General features: G+C 48.0%; 1 protein-coding gene across 1 annotated transcript in view; it reads right to left on the reverse strand.

Moving 5' to 3' along the window:
• The window catches only part of MYO5C (myosin VC), a 106917-nt gene that overhangs the window by 40655 nt on the left and 47823 nt on the right, over window positions 1-18439 (reverse strand). The window contains exons 15-24 of the mRNA XM_025389939.1: window positions 17442-17576; window positions 16901-16998; window positions 15935-16021; window positions 15333-15444; window positions 14338-14549; window positions 11925-12090; window positions 9828-9974; window positions 7620-7784; window positions 5799-5892; window positions 3160-3223 (exon numbers count right to left, since the gene is read on the reverse strand). Coding sequence (XP_025245724.1) covers window positions 3160-3223; window positions 5799-5892; window positions 7620-7784; window positions 9828-9974; window positions 11925-12090; window positions 14338-14549; window positions 15333-15444; window positions 15935-16021; window positions 16901-16998; window positions 17442-17576 — 1280 coding nt within the window. The remainder of the gene's footprint in view (window positions 1-3159; window positions 3224-5798; window positions 5893-7619; window positions 7785-9827; window positions 9975-11924; window positions 12091-14337; window positions 14550-15332; window positions 15445-15934; window positions 16022-16900; window positions 16999-17441; window positions 17577-18439) is intronic.

Raw genomic sequence — 18439 nt, forward strand, 5'->3', positions numbered from 1 at the left:
TAGCAAACTGTTTCCTCTTCTCTTAGGTTAAAGGCAACTTCTTACACCTCCTGATCTGAAAGGTGTAGCTTTACAATGATCACGCACCGGGGACACTGGATAGGGAGCCTGAACTTAAAATACACACTGGTTGTTGGGACACTGTATTCCCAATCCTCCGGGGTTCCATGCAGTTCCCTGGAAGGGCCATTTTCCCTCAGAGAATATCTTGGCGTGCTCTGCCAAGTCCTGGCTCCTTTCTCGTTCCAAGGATCCTGCTGGGAGTTTGTTTGATCCTAAACAACAGAGCTATCTGATATGTCCAGGGGTCTAGCCCTTCAAAAATTCTGGAATAAACGGCAGCTAATCCAGGTGCCCAAAAGTGTGTGTAAATCCAACTGCTCTAGAAGGTTGCTCAATTAAAAATTTGATGATTAACTAAGAAAATAATTGAAAAGAGATACATAACCAACATAGCCCACAGGGGCCCTGAAGCGGTGCCAGAAGCTCTATGAGTTTATTAAATCATTCTACTTGCTGAGCTGTCATCTCAGTTCCTTTTATAACTCGCTTTTATAGCACAAAGGGAAAAACTCTGAGAAAGAGAGCCACATTCCCAATAAATTTGTTTGATTTCTTTTTTATAGATTTTATTTATTTATTTACTTTTGAGACGGAGTTTTCTCTTACCCAGGCTGGACTGAAGTGGCGTAATCTCAGCTCACTGCAACCTCCGCCCCCCGGGTTCGAGTGATTCTCCTGCCTCAGCCTCCCGAGTAGCTGGGATTATAAGGTGCCCATCACTACACCCAGCTAATGTTTGTATTTTTAGTAGAGACGGGGTTTTGCCATGTTGACGAGGCTGGTCTCAAAATCCTGACCTCAGGTGATCCGCGCCTGCCTTGGCCTCCCAAAGTGCTGTGAGGCATGAGCCACTGCACATAGCCTCTTTTTTCTATAGATATTAACAAACTTTGTTTCCAGGTTTTTAAAAAAACTGCAGTGCTCCCAAGAGGCCAGTAAAATGCCTTTGAAAAAGAAAACTGCAACCAGAAGTCTTCCTTTTTTTTTTTTTTTTGGAGACAAGGTCTCATTCTGTCACCCAGGTTGGAGTACAGTGGCGCGATCTCAGCTCACTGCAACCTCCGCCTCCCGGGTTCAAGCAATTCTCCTGCCTCAGCCTCCCACGTAGCTGGGATTACAGGCATCTGCCACCACGCCCGGCTAATTTTTGTATTTTTAGTAGAGACGAGGTTTCACCACATTGGCCAGGCTGGTCTCAAACTCCTGACCTCAGGTGATCTGTCCGTCTCCGCCTCCCAAAGTGCTGGGATTACAGGCATGAGCCACTACACCTGGCCCAGAAGTCTTATGTGAAAAGAATCTTAGACCCACAGACGGAGCTGGTCAGGAGGGTGCCCACAGACTGCAGGCCTCTTGGAGCCTCCTGAGAATTGTGACAGGGGCCAGGAATTCCCCACTTGGCTGACCAAGGGCTAAACCAAGCTACAGACTAGTGTTAACGAGGAGGCAGAACACGGGCCTAGAGACGGTGAAGAGTTTTACTCCCTTCACTGGCCTGCCTTGCCCTGACCCAGTTAGGACTGCAAACAGCCCACAATGACCCGGCCTCAGCCTGGCTCTCCAAACCCCCAGCTTGAAATGATCACTCCCAAGTGGTCCCTGCACGTGGACAGATGCCAAGAGCCGAGCTCTTCTCCTCACATGAAACACTCATCGACAATTATATTTTTCTAGGTAAATGAGTTAATTAGACATATTTAAAAACTGATGGAGGATCATGAAACACTTCATATATCTGTTAACTCCTGGAGCGATTCTGGGATATTCCCTCCTCTCTTTAGAATCCTATTTCCTCACCCAGACCCAGGCTGTTCTGCTCACTGCTTGGGAAAGTTTTGTATCCTACCACCACAGGCAGACCTGAGCTTTCTAGACCCCAAAAGAGATGTGCCAAGAATGTTCTATCTCTTTCCAGCACCCTGCCATGCACCCCAACTTTGAGATCTAAAAACCTTTGACTACTTAAGAGAAGGGAAGCCCAGATTGGAGTCCTTGGAGGTTAGCAAAGGGTTTGCTATTGAGATAGGAAAGGTGGGCTGGTACAGTACAAGGTCAGGCACCTGCCTTAATTTCTGTGAGGTGCGTTATTTACCTTATCTCTTGGGATAAAAGACAAACTAACAAGTACAATAGGTGGGGAAGGAAGGGAGGGAGGTTTATTTCCTAGGCAAGAATCTTAATGCTTGGATTTGGTGGAAGTTGAAGGTGGTGGTAGTCTCTGAATTTTGCACTGTCTTAGCAATAAAGTAAAAAAAAGAAAGAAAGAGGCCAGGCGCGGTGGCTCAAGCCTGTAATCCCAGCACTTTGGGAGGCCGAGACGGGCGGATCACGAGGTCAGGAGATCGAGACCATCCTGGCTAACACGGTGAAACCCCGTCTCTACTAAAAAATACAAAAAAACTAGCCGGGCGAGGTGGCGGGCGCCTGTAGTCCCAGCTACTTGGGAGGCCGAGGCAGGAGAATGGCGTAAACCCGGGAGGCAGAGCTTGCAGTGAGCTGAGATCCGGCCACTGCACTCCAGCCTGGGCAACAGAGCGAGACTCCGTCTCAAAAAAAAAAAAAAAAAAAAAAAGAAAGAAAGAGAAAAAGAAAAGGAGGAGAGGAAGGAGAGGAAGGAAGGAAGGAAAGGAAGGAAGGGAGGGAGGGAGGGAAAGAAAGAAAGAGAGAAAGGGAGGGAGGGAGGAGGTGGAGGGAGGGAGGAAGGAAGGAAGGAAGGAAGGAAGGAAGGAAAGAGAGAGAGAGAGAAAAAGAGAAAGTAATTAGTTCCTGGTGATCCAGTGTACCCACCCAGCAGAAGCTTTATGGACTACTCTAGAATGTGTTCAGCATCTGATAGCACACATTGTGGAACTTAGCTCTCATAAATCTCTAATCTCACTTCCTAAAAATAGTCACACCCCACTTTCTTGTATCTGTGATCTCCCATATCACAGATAGTCACACCCCACTTTCTTGTATCTGTGATCTCCTATATCACAGATAGTCACACCCCACTTTCTTGTATCTGTGATCTCCTATATGCAAACTGAGATGGAAAATATAAAACAGCACAGAGAGAAGAAAGAAAGTAGCTTTAAGGCAAACTAGATTCCATACATTCTTTGCCGTTCTTCCTTTTGTACATCATCAAAGAGCTGCTTGGTGAGGTTGTCCATTTTTTCTGTAAAAAGAGAATGCTTTTTGAGATATGTCTGCCAAATCAATGCCTTGATTGTTTCATGTTATGTTTCAGAAAGTGAGACTATCAGGACAATCATGTGATGTTTATTATTAACAGGACTTACAATGAGAGCATAGGTCATTTTTTATAAACAAGAAATACAGATGAGGGGGTTTCAAAATAATAATTCTCACAAATTTGTCAGGTTGGAATTATCAATAAATAGTTTCATTTATAGTACTTTTATTGGTCTGTTATTTATTAAAATAGATATATTGGCTTTGAGACAATGAATATCATTAAAAATAAATAGAAACCATTTGGGAAGAAAATGATCCATTTGTGACAAGGTTTCTTGCTACTATGGGCTGGATAATTCTTTGCTGTGGAGAGGGGGCTGCCCATCCCTGGCTTCTACCCTCTAGAAGCCAGTAGCACCTCTGCTCCGGTTGTGACAACCCAAATTGTTTCCAGACATTGCCAAATGTCTGAGGGTGAGGCGGCAGCAAAGCTGAGGACCACTCATCTGTGATAACCAAGAAAATAATTAAATGTCTGGGAAAGAGGAAGTACAAAAAGGCAGCTGTTAACACTGAAATACAAGAGTTGCAAACACAAAGTCTGCAGACCGAGGGGCAGGACGTTCCATGGCTGTGACAACCCCACATTCCCAACACACCCGTATGCCACAGGGATCATCAAAATGGGAGAAAGGCAATGCAGCCCCTCAAACGGCGATGCTCCTGTTTGCACTGAGCTGACATCTCATCCTTGAGATCTACCTCACCTCTGAGCCCCGCCCCAGAAGGAGTCCTCGGGGTGCAGTGTCGATAGCGATTCTCCAAATTACTTTTTTTTTTTAAGCCAACGGTTTAATAGTTTGTCTAACGTAGTGCCAAATGTTTCTGAATCAAAATGACTGCTTCAGAACGTTGTGAGGCAGCCAGGAAATACTGGGGGAAATGCTCAAGCTTTAATTTAGAAGCCAACACGTTTGATATAACTTCAATTTTCAATTAACCAAAAGCACTGGCTTTAATTCTAGTGCTTACCATCTTGGGCCATTTGCAGATGGGCTACAGAAGCTGCTCGAATGTGATTTACTTCTCAAGGGGAACAGGATTATGTCCATGTTAAGTCAGAATCTCAAAAAGGGGAAACAGCATTTGAGAGCATCCCTGGGTCTTAGGTCACAAGCATAGGTAAAGGTTGGTGCTTTCACAAAACACTGTTTGCCAGGAGGGGGGAGGCGCACAGGATAAGCAGTTTATAAATATTACGTTGAAAGTTTTCATGGACTTTTTGGAAGAGGATATAAAATTACTCACCCAAACATGACATGGTCTCAGAAACATAATTTTCAGGTTATATTCCTGAGAACGTAAATGCCCTTGTGGGAAATTCTACTTGAAATTAGGGGGGAAAAAACCCACAACCACCACCCAAGAGGAGTGTGCTGTAATAAAAAGGGTGGAGGTGGGGAAACGCTTTCCTAACTCAGGTTCAAGGTTTACTCCCGGACCTCTGACATGCTCCTGTTCATCTCTGACATTCGCATGGCTCCGGTACCCACACCATCAGCCCTACAGAGACGGGGTGGAGGGCACACACTACCTGGAACAGGAGGGCACAGCCTTTCCTGCCCCGGTGCCCTGGTGTCAGGTTGTTTACTCCCTCTTCACTAACATTCGCTCCTCCCACTCTCTGCCCTGAACTCCCAGGGCTCTGCGCTCCTCTGGCTCCCATCATATCCACCATCTGCTGGGCCGGAGGTGTGTGCAGAATCCCCAGGCCTGAACCCTCGTGCTCCTGCCGCCCCCACGTTGGAGCTCAAGGAAGAGATCCCTAGGCAAGATCACTGACAGTGGTGATTTAAACTATGTGGTCAGGGACCGCCAGGCTCTGTTGCCTGTTGCCTTTTCTGGGATACAGCAAACAAGTATTGTCAAGTTGAATTTGAGCTGAAAAGCTCAAATGTATAGAGCTAGGCTAAGCATAGCTGTTCCACACCCCTAAAGGAAGTGATACCTACTGGTTCCAGGGTCTGCCCATCACTCTGGGCAGGACAGTAGCAGAGGACATGGGTATCACTTAGGCTAATTAACTCTGACAGATCTGAATTTTTTCTGCAAATCTTTGGTGAGCACCAAACATGACCACAGCATTACTCTGACTGCACATCAGGATTACCATGAAAGTTTTCTAAAATTAGACGTCTGAGCCACCTCTGACACCACTACACACCCATGCGCACACACAGACACACACACACCCATTTCCCGATGCAAAAGCTCCGGGCTCATGGTCCAACCCTCTGCACTTTGCAAAGGGCCCAGGAAGTTCTGAGGCACAGAGAGGAATTGCTGTGCTGTCTGGCAAAAGATGGAAATAAAATAGACGAATCTGTAGGGCAAAGTTACCACGACTTAAATATGGCTATTCCTTGTGAGCAAAAATTGTCTCACTAAACTAAGTGTACACCAGAGACCCCTGGTTCTAAAACTGGTCACCCCCAGTACTGTTTACTGAGTGACTAAATCAGTGAATGTCTGGATTTGTGCCCCCCGAGCTTTACCTTTCAACTCTTCAGTCTTCTCTTGAAGCTTCAGCTGTATTTGGTCTTTCTGTGTTTCCAGTTCTGAATTATGCTTCTGAAGCTTTGCCAACTTCTAGCAGAGGGAAGGGGAAAAAACAAACTTTTTTGAAAACCTCACTTCAAGCTGTCACCATTGCCTTTCTTGGCAAAAAGATGTATATTCTTAAATTAGTTAATTTTTTCTCAGCTCCTGTCCATAGATAACAGCTAGCACCAGCCCACTGTAAGACGCTGCCGTTAGTTTCACATGCAAGGGCTCAACGTGACTTCAAAGGTGACACTATTCCCGACCTGGCCAGCAAGGGCTGAAACAAGGAGCAAGGACACATCCAAGACCTCCTCAATGTCAGGGACATACCTCTTCCTTTTGCCGAGCTTCTCAATAGCCAGGGGACTTTATATATCGAATATGCTACGATTACACAGTTGATGGCGTAAAGGGATTCACACTTTGCAACTGTTATGACTCAGGAAGGATGTGTGAGCGCAGCAGAATTCCTATCATTTTGGCTTCTCCTGGTAAAGTGTCTGCTGGGCGGGCAGCAGGCCCGTGGTGCTGACTGATGGTGACTGGCAGCTGGCGATGCCCACGGCAGCAGTGTTGGTGCACCCAGCACCGGGGCATGGGGAGGGCAAAGGGATGTCTTCTGGGCCTCCAATCCACCAACCCTGGGTGCTAGGACTTTGAAAATGCAGCAGAGGCCGGGTGCAGTGGCTCACGCCTGTAATCCCTGCACTTTGGGAGGTCAAGCGGGGGTGGATCACTGGAGGTCAGGAGTTCGAGACCAGCCTGGCCAACATGGTGAAACCCCACCTCTATTAAAAATACAAAAAATTAGCCAGGTGTTGTGGTGTGTACCTGTAATCCCAGCTACTCCTTGGGAGGCTGAGGAAGGAGAATTGCTTGACCCCGGGAGGCAGAGGTTGCAGTGGGCTGCAATCGTGCCACTACACTGCACTCCAGCCTGGGTGACAGAGCGAGACTCCGTCTAAAAAAAAAAAAAAAAACAAAAACCCAAAATGCGGCAGAGTGGATGGTAATAAAGATCACCTTCTTAGAACACACTGGCTCACACTTTTGCAGGGACTCACCACAGGCATTTGGCTAACTTATTTCATCTGACCATTTTATTCTCACAAAATTCTGTCAATCTCTTTTTGTTATTCTCATTTTATACAGGAGGAAACTAAAATTCATTATGGTAGGCATTTGGCTAAAGTATTTCATCTGATGATTTTATTCTCACAACAATTCTGTCAGTCCTTTTTTGTTATTCTCATTTTTTTATATGAGGAAACTAAAATTCAGAGAGGGTAAGGGACTTTAGCCAAGGCTGCCCAGCCAGACAAAGGCAAGATTTGAATCTAAGGCATCTGGTTTTTATGCTGACTGCTGTTTTCACTACACCAGAGATGAAAACCCTACCCTAGCTTCGCATCGCTGTTCAGGGGAAGATGTTTCCAGGGCACAGACCTTAAGGACAAGTGAGAGGAGACCAAGGTCATCCTGGAAGAAAGGGAAGCAGTCAGCCAGGGCTCTTTGGGCCTATCATCACTTTGCAAAACTCGAAAGAGAAAACCTATGTTGCATTTCTCTCTTTATTAACCTCCTCCCTTCCCCTAGACTCTAATCCTCTGATCTCGCTCTTCCTAAAAGGTAGGCTCCCTTTGGTAATGGAAGTTGATAGCAAAATCTGATTTGCTCTGCAGAAATCCACGTCATAGGAAAAGCCTGCAGCGCTCATCTTTTCCACAGAGGGTCCACGTGTTTCCATCCCGTCTCACACGCCCGCAGCTGACCTCTTCCACAGCATCCCTGTATCTCTTCCCCTTCTCCTCATAATTTCGCCTGTGGGCGGCTGCTCTTTCTAGCTCTGCTTCCAGCTTCTGAATCTTTTCCACATCCCCGGCTCGAAGAGCAGCCAGGCTGGTCAGCTTCTCCACCAGCCCATGGTTTTCTTTGTTCTAGAGAAAAGAAAATTCAGATGTTTAGAGGTTTATTCAAACAAAGACACTATTCCATTTAATTCTCATAGCCTTTGACACGGCCTCCAAATTTGAGAGGTTGCTTTACGCTGATCACACTTATCACTGCACTGACATTTGTTAGCATCTTCTCTGTGGTGAAACAGTATGGCAGATCTTGCTGGGTCCATGTCTTCCCAAACTGGTGGCTATTTTAATGTGAGAAGTTTCCAATTCTGGCGAACCAGGACAACCTTAGTGTTACAGGCTGAACCGTGCCCCCCAAAATTCATTTGTTGAAGTCTTAACCCCTGAAGTTAGGAATATCGCTGTTTTGAAGACAGGGTCTTTAGAGAGGGAATTAAGGTAAAACCAGCCCTCGGGGTGAGCCCTAGTCCAATATGATTGGTGTCCTTAGAAGAAAAGGGGATTAAGACACAGACACAGGCATGGAGGGAAGATCATGTAAAGACAGACAGAGGTGGCAGCCATCTACAAGCTAAGGAGAGACGCCGCAGAAGAAACCAACCCTGCCAAAACCTTGATATGGGACTTCCAGCCTCCAAAACCGTAAGACAGTAAATTTCTGTTGTCTAAGCCACCCAGTCAATGATACTTTGCTATGACAGTCCTAGCAAACTAACACACCTAGGACAGGCAGCATCGGTACTCCCACCAGGCACTGCTCCTGGCCAGCCGCAGCTATTTTTAAGTGTTATTCTGCACAAGCTGTGTAGCAGGCAGGCCTGTTACACAACAGCACACTGAAGGAAACCCCGTCAGATGCCAAATCTATTTGTTCACCCACTCACCCTTTCGTTCAGGACCCCTGTGGTACAGCTTAGGGCTAAGTTTAAAGCTCACCTTAGGAGAGCCTCAGGATTAGTGGAGACAGGCCTGCGAGTGAGTTTTATGGATCTGGACACTGTGTGTTCCACAGCATACGGATGTTTCTTTTCTTTTCTTTTTTGTTTGCTTTTTGAGATGGAGTCTCACTCTCTGTCGCCCAGGCTGGAGTGCAGTGGCCGGATCTCAGCTCACTGCAAGCTCCGCCTCCTGGGTCCACGCCATTCTCCTGGCTCAGCCTCCCGAGTAGCTGGGACTACAGGCGCCCGCCGCCACGCCCGACTAGTTTTTTGTATTTTTAGTAAAGACAGGGTTTCACCGTGTTAGCCAGGATGGTCTCCATCTCCTGACCTCGTGATCCACCCGCCTCAGGCTCCCAAAGTGCTGGGATTACAGGCTTGAGCCACCGTGCCCAGCTGGATATTTCTTTTGTTTTTTTTGAGATGGAGTTTTGCTCTTGTTGCCCAGGCTGGAGTGCAGTGGTGCGATCTTGGCTCACCGCAACCTCTACCTCCCGGGTTCAAGTGATTCTCCTGCCTCAGCCTCCTGAGTAGCTGGGATTACAGGCACGCACCCCCACACCTGGCTAATTTTATATTTTTAGTAGAGATGGGATTTCGCAATGTTGGTCAGGCTGGTCTCGAAGTCCTGACCTCAGGTGATCCGTCCGCCATGGCCTCCCAAAGTGCTGGGATTACAGGCGTGAGTCACCACACCCGGCCTTGGATGTTTCTTTTCATACCAGTGGGAACGGTATGGGGAATCTTCCCAAACTAGGCAGGGCTGCAGCTAGACCCTAAGGCACCTGTGGGAAAATTAGAAATGGCAGCTCCTCTGAGCTGATGTCATCCCGAGGCAGCACGCTTGGCATGCAGACAGCATCTTTGAGCAAATGAGGTACCTTTGCCTCAAGGCAACACAGCTTCACACAGGGACACCTGCCTTGGAAAGTGGAGCCAGGCTGGACTCAGCCCCACCTGCCCTCTGAGGTAAGCATACTTGGGCAGTATATAACCTACACCACCACAGGCAGCAACCCTTTACAGTGTACCTCTGTTTCCTAGCTCAGGTGGTCCACGTAAACTGAACCTCCTAACATGGGCATACATTTTAATAGCACAGCTAAGGAACTGCTCCAGAACAAACTACAGCCATGTAAGAAAAAGTAAATGTAAAAGATGCACTATGAGCACCTACCTGATCTTCCAGTTTTTTCTGCAAACGCTGGACCCTGTAAGTAAGCTGAATATTGAGCACGAATCGTCGGATACTCTGGAATCTGCGTCTGGCCAGCCACGCCCGTGCGTATTTCTGCAGGATCACAGCCTTGTGTTCCTCCAGCATCTTTAAAACAAGGTTTTGTGAAATATAAACTGGACCCCAACTGCTTCTCTAAAACAGTCTTACTATTGTTGGTAAAAAATGGTATGAGAAATCCATGTCCCAAGAAATCGGTCTCTGCTATAACTTTCTTTTTTTCTTTTCTTTTTCTTTTTTCTTTTTTGGAGAGACTAGTTATTTCAAAAAGATACTTGTCATATTCAGCATCAAAACAGTTACATTAGGGCCACGTTTATGGCTCACACCTGTAATCCCAGTGCTTTGGGAGGCCCAGGAGGGAAGATCACTTGAGGCCAGGAGTTCAAGACCAGCCTAGGCAACATAGCAATACCTTATCTCTACAAAAAAATTTCAAAAATTAGCCAGGTGTAGTGGCATGTACCTGTAGTCCTAGCTACTCAGGAGGCTGAGGCATGAGGATCCCTTTAGCCCAGGAGCTCAAGACTAGCCTTGGCAACACAGACAGACTCATTCTCTACCAAAAAAAAAAAAAAAAAGAAAGAAAAATTAGCTGGGCATGGTGGCTCACGCCTGTGGTCCCAGCTACTCAGGAGGCCGAGATGGGAGGATTGCTTGAGCCTGGGAGGCTGAGGCTGCAGTGAGCCATGATTGTGCCACTGCACTCCAGCCTGAGCAATAGAGTGAGACTTGTCTCAAAAATAAATACTTTTTTTTTTTTTTTAAAAAAAGGTGATTCCAGGAGTTAGCCAGAAAGAAACCCCCAAAATATACTGTTCAGGTTTTCGGCTTTAAAGTGTCTTTGGACAACTTTATTTTTTCATCAGAAGTGACCAAATTAAGACCGTGAAATCTCTGAGACCAAACTTTTGTCCTATCTCAACCCCTTTCCCATCCACTCACAGGATGGATCATGCACCCCTCATGTTGAAGTGAACACTTATTGCTCTCCTGCCTCCTTGAAAGAAAGAAAATTACGTTTTTGCCATATGAAGCTCATCTCATCACCCTTTTCTGGGTCTAAAGCTGCTGCCTCTAAAAGAGCCATCTCATTGTGCTTTGTATTAGTGCTAGAGAAATCTTGAATAGCGTATGTGGAAAACTTGTTCAATTTTATATTACTTTGAATTTGTTTCTTTGGAGTTGGGTACCCTGGCCATCTCATCTGGCTGTGAGAGCTCTCTACAGTCTGTGGGGTGGCAGTGTGCTGATTTTTTTTTTTTTTTTTTTTTGAGACGGAGTCTCGCTCTGCCACCCAGGCTGGAGTGCAGTGGCCGGATCTCAGTTCACTGCAAGCTCCGCCTCCCGGGCTCACGCCATTCTCCTGCCTCAGTCTCCTGAGTAGCTGGGACTACAGGTGCCCGCCACCACGCCAGGCTAATTTTTTGTATTTTTAGTAGAGATGGGGTTTCACCGTGTTAGCCAGGATGGTCTCGATCTCCTGACCTTGTGATCTGCTCGCCTCGGCCTTCCGAAGTGCTGGGATTTATAGGCATGAGCCACCGCGCCCGGCCAGTGTGCTGATCTTTTAAAGTTTCTTTCCCCACCCAGTCTCTGCTTTAGGTGAGGTCTGTTAGGTGCACATTATTGGCTTAAAATGTACTTTCCTTTGGTGTGGTCTCTTTGGGGCCAACTGGGAGAAAGAGAAACCAACAGTGCAACTGGTGTGTGTGTGTGTGTGTGTGTGAGAGAGAGAGAGAGAGAGAGACCAGGTCTCCCTCTGTTGCCCATGCAGGCTGCAGTGTACTGGCATGATCATAGCTCACTGCAGCCTCGAACTCCTGGGCTCAAGGAATCCTCCCATCTCAGCTCCCTGATGTCCAGTTGGGACTACAGGCCTGAGCCACAGCACCTGGGAGAATCTCCTTTCTGGCTTGGCTGACACTTTGTACAAAGTGAGGTTGCCCACAGTGGAGTCTTTCCCTGGCCCCTGTTTTGTTCTCAGTAAGGAAGGCCCGTACACCCTCCCCTCCTCTAGAGAGAGTTTGGCCTTACCTTTCGATACCTCCTCCTTGCCAGGAATCCTCGGGTGTAGGCCTGGATGGTGATGGTGGCCACGCGAATCAGCTGATACAGGTTGCGAACAAGATACCCGCGGCAGTGCTTCTGAATGATTATGGCTGCCCAGGCTTCTTTTAAGGCCACTGCAGTAATAGCTTTCCTTGATTAACAAGGATGAAGAGTGAGTCTGTTATCCACAGAGCATCAACTTCCATCACACAGCTGCAAGCTTGGCTAGCATGTGTTTAGTAAGGAAGGTTCAAATATTTTGCACCTCTCCATATTAAATTCTGTGAGCGGTTTTTTATTCTAATGACTACTTGAGGCCAGTCCCCAGTTCCCTCTCCTTGAAGAACCACATGGGAACTTTCACACGCTTCCCATTCAGGCCAATCGATTCGCCTCCACTCAGGTACCCACAGAGACCACGACGAGACCGTGCACTGGCGCTGCACTTGCTCATTCATGTACTCATTCATTCATGTGAGAAATCGTGCTGGAGGCTCCAGATCAGGGCTGGCCAACGATGGCTACCACCTGTCCTTATCAAGCTTTACTGGAACACAGCCACATCTATTATTTACGTATCACCCATGGCTGCTTTCATGCCTCAGCAGCAGGAAAGACTGCAAGACCCCAATGCCTTAAATAATGATCATCTGGTCCTTTACAGAAAAAGTTTGCTGTCCCTGTCTAAATGACTAGAGGTGAAGATGATGTTCTTGCCTTTAGAATTGACAGCCTCACGTAGAGAAAGACTAATAAATGGCCAAGAAAAAAGAAAAATAAAATACCAACTAACTAGATCTGTAAGTGAGAGGGGAAAAAACAGTTATTCTTCTTGGGGACAGCTGATATGTGAACCAGCCCATGATAGAGTAGGATGTCTGTACACAGTGAAGGCTGGAAAAGGCTTTCAGGATGAGGGACCAGCATGAGTAAAGGCATGGAGGCCCTGCAGTGCCTGAAATATTCAGAAAAGGAGTTTGTTTGGAATCACTAGAATAAGATGGATGAAGAAAATTAGACGTCGATGAGGTTAGAGAAATAGATGGGCACCATTTGTTATTTTAAAAACATATTTGTTGAACACCTTCTATGACAGCCACCATGCTAGGTCCAGGTATGGATGACCAGACAAGTGTGGCCCCTGCCCTCATGGAGCTTCCATTCTTATGAATGCACCCACGCTATGGAGGGCTTTGAATATCACGTCAGAGACTGAATGCTATTCTGTAGGAAACAGGGGCCTTAAAGGCAGGTGCAGGGCAGTGGCTCAATCAGGCTCTGATGTAGGAAGATGGGAAGGAGGTGGGAGGTGGAGCATGGTGCCATCAGAGTACAAGGTAGGTGATGCTGTGAGCTAAACTGGGGGCAGGAGTGGGATGGAATGAGTGGGACAGGCAAGAGGCCAGCAGGGCAGGATGATCAGGCCCTGGTGAGCCCCAAATAGGAAGGGAGCATAGCCTTGGCAGGGAAGATAACTATGGTTTCCTTCCCCAGAGACTGCTGTTATCAACTGGGCCCAGAAGCACAGGAGGGCGAGCCAGTCCAGCCGTGTGTCCATGCCACACCACGCTGGTCATGCAGAGAAGGCCAGAGGCTGCCACTGGTCATCCTCCAGCTCAGGAAGAAGTCAGGCTTGCAGATGCAGCCTGACCCTAAACACCGGCCTTCTCAAGCATCCTCACAGCATCCCAAGGAAGGGGCAGGGCAGGCAGAGAGAAACACAGTTTATCTAGGGGCACCCCGGTCTCGTGCTTTCCAGCAGGTACGCCAAAGCCCTGGAAGTCCCGAAATGACCGAGGTCCTTCAGTGGGCTGGCAGGGTCGTGTGGACTCTCAGGACCCCTCAAGCCAGGTGGGATCAGTAAAGCTGGTGGATGGCCCTCCCCTCAGCCCTTGGCTTGGCTGGGGCTGCTGTGGTCTTCCTGCTCAGGGGTTCTGCGATTGGTTTGCTGCCACGCCTTGCCAGGGACCCCCTCTGCCATGGTGCACCCCACCTGTTGCTGGCAGGCTGATCGCTGGCTAGTCTTGACATCTGTCCTTTGGATCTTCACTAGGGCCTTGCTGGCCTTAGGCATTTTCAGTTCCCACAGGAAAGGGGCCCCGGGCCTCTCCCTGAGCTTCTAGAACCCTGACTCTCCTTAGTAACACTCTCACCAGGGCTTCCTCCCTGCAGGGCCCTGGTGTCGGCTCACCACATAGACGCCAGGCAGAGCCAGCACCACTGCCCCTGAGAGATGAACCCTTCTTGCCCCAGTGCTCATGACCACCAAGGGGACCCCTGCACGTCTGCACCCTGGGTCACAAGAGAAGGGTCCCTTGCCCTTGATGGGTCCTCCCCCTGGAGATAATCAGCACAGAAAGCCCCACAGTTCCACATGTGTTCCTTGATTCCAACACACCTCACGGTTTGCTGACCCCGGAAGTACCGCTGGATTATCAGGGCGGCTCGTCTCTCCCGGAGGAATTTTTTCCTCTGGAGCCAGCCACGAATGTGCTTTTGTATCACGACACAACTCTGCCTCAGCTTATCCAATCGAAGTTTCTCTAAATAAGCCACTTGTCCTGCTCTGAAGAAAATTTTGGTTTTACCAAACTGGTACTGATTAGAATCCTGGAAGAGAAAAATGATACAGTTAGAATTAAAATCTTTCAGATGTTCTACAGTACAGTATTTGGAAAAGACCTTTAGGGATTCAAAGGTGCCAGAAATATTGTGATTTTGACATTTAAGGCAGAAAAACTCACATCATGATCTAGAAATGTATACTGTGAGTTGTTTGTTTCAAGTCACCCTGGAGGGAGAAATGGGACTTAGGCTGAGGAATCCCTCTGTGGGTGAGAAGGGGGGTGTCATTTGCGGCGATTCTCAGTTGGGCTGCTGGAGAACCTCAGCCGCTCACTCGTGGTCTCTACGTCGGAGTAGAAGAAACTGGGGAAGTCTGGTTTTCTGTCCTCATTTTGGGTTCTCTTCAACATCCCTTTTGCTGGACCTTGTAACTTCCCATCTCCTTCCCATCACAACTCATCACTGCAGCAATGATGTCAGTCCACACTGGGCACCATGCCTGGAGCCCACGTGGCTTGGCGACAACCCCAGTTGACCATATCCTATAAGCCTGGTCCACAGAGGACTGGGTTAGATCATGGGAGAGCAAAGCAGGACACAAGGATACTGGGGAGGCCAGGGTTCGGATGTGGGTCCCTAACAGGGACTCATGGCCCACTGAACGCTCTGCTACAGTCTCCTCAGCAGACAAGTGCTCCGGGCACATTTTCTCTCCTCTCAGGCGTTCACGATTACAGTCCTGAGCGTCCGAGACAAAGATAAAACAGCAGGTTTGGGAGACGTGCTTCCAGGAAGGAGACCACGATCGCAGGAGGTGGGGAAACTGACCTGAATGAGTCTGTGTAAAACCGCCTTGCACACCTCCTTTTTATCGCTGAAGGAAAGCTCTTGCTTGGTCATGAGAATGCCGTAGCGACTGTAGAACTCGATGTATGTCCACCTGGAAAATCAAAGGGGATCAAAGCCAGGCGTGTCAGAGGAAGAGCGTTGTGTCTGGGGATGCCACTGCCTTACCTGCCACTGTTGTCACAGGGCGGGGGTGGTGGAATCTGTCCTGAGGATAAAGGGACTGATCTTTGATACCCCGCCTGCCTGGGACACTACCAAGACCACCCTGAGCACAACTGTCTGCCCCAGCAATCGCGCTCCTTCTCCCAGTCAGCGTCTTCCCCAGCACACTGGGGAGGCAGTGGGGTCGCCACCAGCTGCCGAGATGCAGTGATGGGGTGAGGAGGTGGTGGCAGCCTCCGTCCCCCACAAAGCCTATTTCTCACCCTCCTCTGGACTTCCACGGGGCAGTGGGAAAATCTTGGGGGCACTTTACAGAAGCCAAAAGTATGTGACAAAAATCATGGCAGCCATGTCCTTGGTTCTCAGCATAGCTCTGAAGTTGGCTACTTTTCCCCCCAAAACAAGGACGGACAACATACCTGGAAGGGTAGCTCTGTGCACTAATGCGAATCGTTTCTAAAACACCACAGGCTCGCAGCTGCTGAACAATTCTTTTGGAGTCAAACCTTAAAAAAGACAACATTATCAAGTGTTAAGCCAACGTAACTGCTCAACATGCCCATAAGCAGGCACAGCAGACCCGCCTAGACTGTGACCCTGGGCCAGGTACCCAGCAGATACTTAGTACGTTTCTATTGCCTGACCAAGAAAAATAGCCCCTCTGCAAAACAGTCCAGAAAGGTGCAGTGGGATATAGAGAAAGGAGCAGCTGACTCTGATGGAGGTGGCAGGGAGAAGGCCTTGGGGGAACCGGTCTTTGAGTTGAGCTTCAAACGACAACCAAGTGGAAAGAAACGTGCTAGCTCGCCTGGCCCAAGCACCCACTGATGCTTGAATTTCCTCTATAAAACACCCAACAGGTGGCTCTGCAGCTTCGGTCTCACCCATCTGGTGACCCACGGACAGACTCACCACCTCCATAGGCAGCTCATCCCCCTTTAGGCACCTCTTTCAGCTCTAGTAAGCTACAAGGGACTCGTTACACCTTATATGCACAGGCACTGGGTCTCCTCCGTGGGGTCCCAGAGAACAAGCATAATGCCTCATGCCATCACGTGTGAGGACAAATCTTCCGACCTTCCACGATCTTCTACAAACACGCATACTCATTCTCCTTTTAATCAAGTAACAGGTTCTGGCTCAGTTGCAAAAACTTTAGTTGTAGAAGATTCTTTCAAATCTAGCCCTTTTACTGAGCCCTGGAGATGAGGGGGTTTAACCAGAGGGGCTGAGCTAACATTTTATGTAAAGGGCAGCATTGTTCTAAATCACTAAAAAAAAACCCAGACACAGGGTAAATCTCAAGACAACTGGAAGCAAATTCTCCAACTTTATGGCAGCAACTGCCTCCCCGCATCTTCACTGTGAGTTGTATAAGAACTTACTCGAAGGGTAACTTCTCATCATTTGGCTTGATGCATCGAACATAGTGGGGCGTTGTCGCATTGAGGGTCTCCATGAGCAAGTACAGAGAGCTGCGGAACTAGGAAACAAAGCTAGAGATCAAACAGGGCTCTGAAATAATTTACTGCTTACATCACGGTAAAACGCAGCCCAACCTTGTTAAGTTACTCAATAGGAAGAAAAGTTAACCTCATGCGTAAACACCTTTTATGAAAGGTTTCAGTCCATGACTGTGGTTTATCAGCATGTCCTACCGTTCTGGACAGAACACTAATACTCCCAGACAGCAGAGAACTGAATAAACCATGTTATTGTGCAAAAGTGTGGTTCGCTCCAGTGCGTGCTGCCTTGGAGGGGGAAGTATGACGACGATGAACTTTTTGCAGTGGAGTGCATGTTAGACTGTAAGAGCCCCAGCGTCCATCCATGTCCAGGCCTGGAATATGGGTCCTCTGAGTGCCCTGGCTCCCCAGGGCCTGGCCCTGCCTTTAGAACCCTCACTCTCAAACACCTTCTCAGTACCTTGCTCCCAACCGTGGTCCGGAAATGCTTGCTGTTCGGCTTGATGACTTGCTTTGCAGATTTAACTGTAATCATTGAACCAAAAGGAGAAAGAGGAGCTGGATTTTCTTGAAAAAAGTTGGCACAGAGATGAAACTGGAAGGAACAGAGAGGATCTCAATGTCCAAAAGCAACTGTCCACAGTCCTCACTCATACAAGCCACATAAATGGTGACAACCCAGCTAAACTAGTGGGCAGTGAACAACCTCACCAACGTCTACAGCCAAATCTCAATTCCACAAGAGGATCGTCTTCCCTAGGGATGGCCCATGGCTTCTTTCCCAGGAATGGGAACAGAGAAGAAGAGTGTGTCAATGTCTGTATGTGGGTATCACTCTAAGTGTCAGAAAGTGGAAACATCTACTATTCTCACCTCCGTGCCTGGCTCACTCTGTGTCTCCACCTGCAATCTCCTCCCTCCTACTCCACATTCTCATCCCTGCAAATCCAAACCCTACCCATGAATCTCTTAAAATGTTTTCCATGGCCGGGAGCGGTGGCTCAAGCCTGTAATCCCAGCACTTTGGGAGGCCGAGACGGGCAGATCACGAGGTCAGGAGATTGAGACCATCCTGGCTAACACGGTGAAACCCTGTCACTACTAAAAAATACAAGAAAACTAGCCGGGGATGGTGGCGGGCGCCTGTAGTCCCAGTTACTCAGGAGGCTGAGGCAGGAGAATGGCGTGAACCCGGGAGGCGGAGCTTGCAGTGAGCCGAGATCCAGCCACTGCACTCCAGCCTGGGCAACAGAGCGAGACTCCGTCTCAAAAAAAAAAAGAAAAAAAAGAAAAAAAAATGTTTGCCAGCCCCACCCCCTTCACAATGAATGAATGAATCCCGACTTCTCTGAACTGTCTTCATCTTGTATTTGTACCTCTTTTAAAGCACTTACTACCTTCTGCTTTGTATCAGTTATTTCTTTTTTTTTTTTTTTTTTTTTTTTTTTTTTTTTTTTT

The sequence above is a fragment of the Theropithecus gelada genome, chromosome 7a, assembly GCF_003255815.1.
Source record: "Theropithecus gelada isolate Dixy chromosome 7a, Tgel_1.0, whole genome shotgun sequence".
NCBI lineage: Eukaryota > Metazoa > Chordata > Mammalia > Primates > Cercopithecidae > Theropithecus > Theropithecus gelada.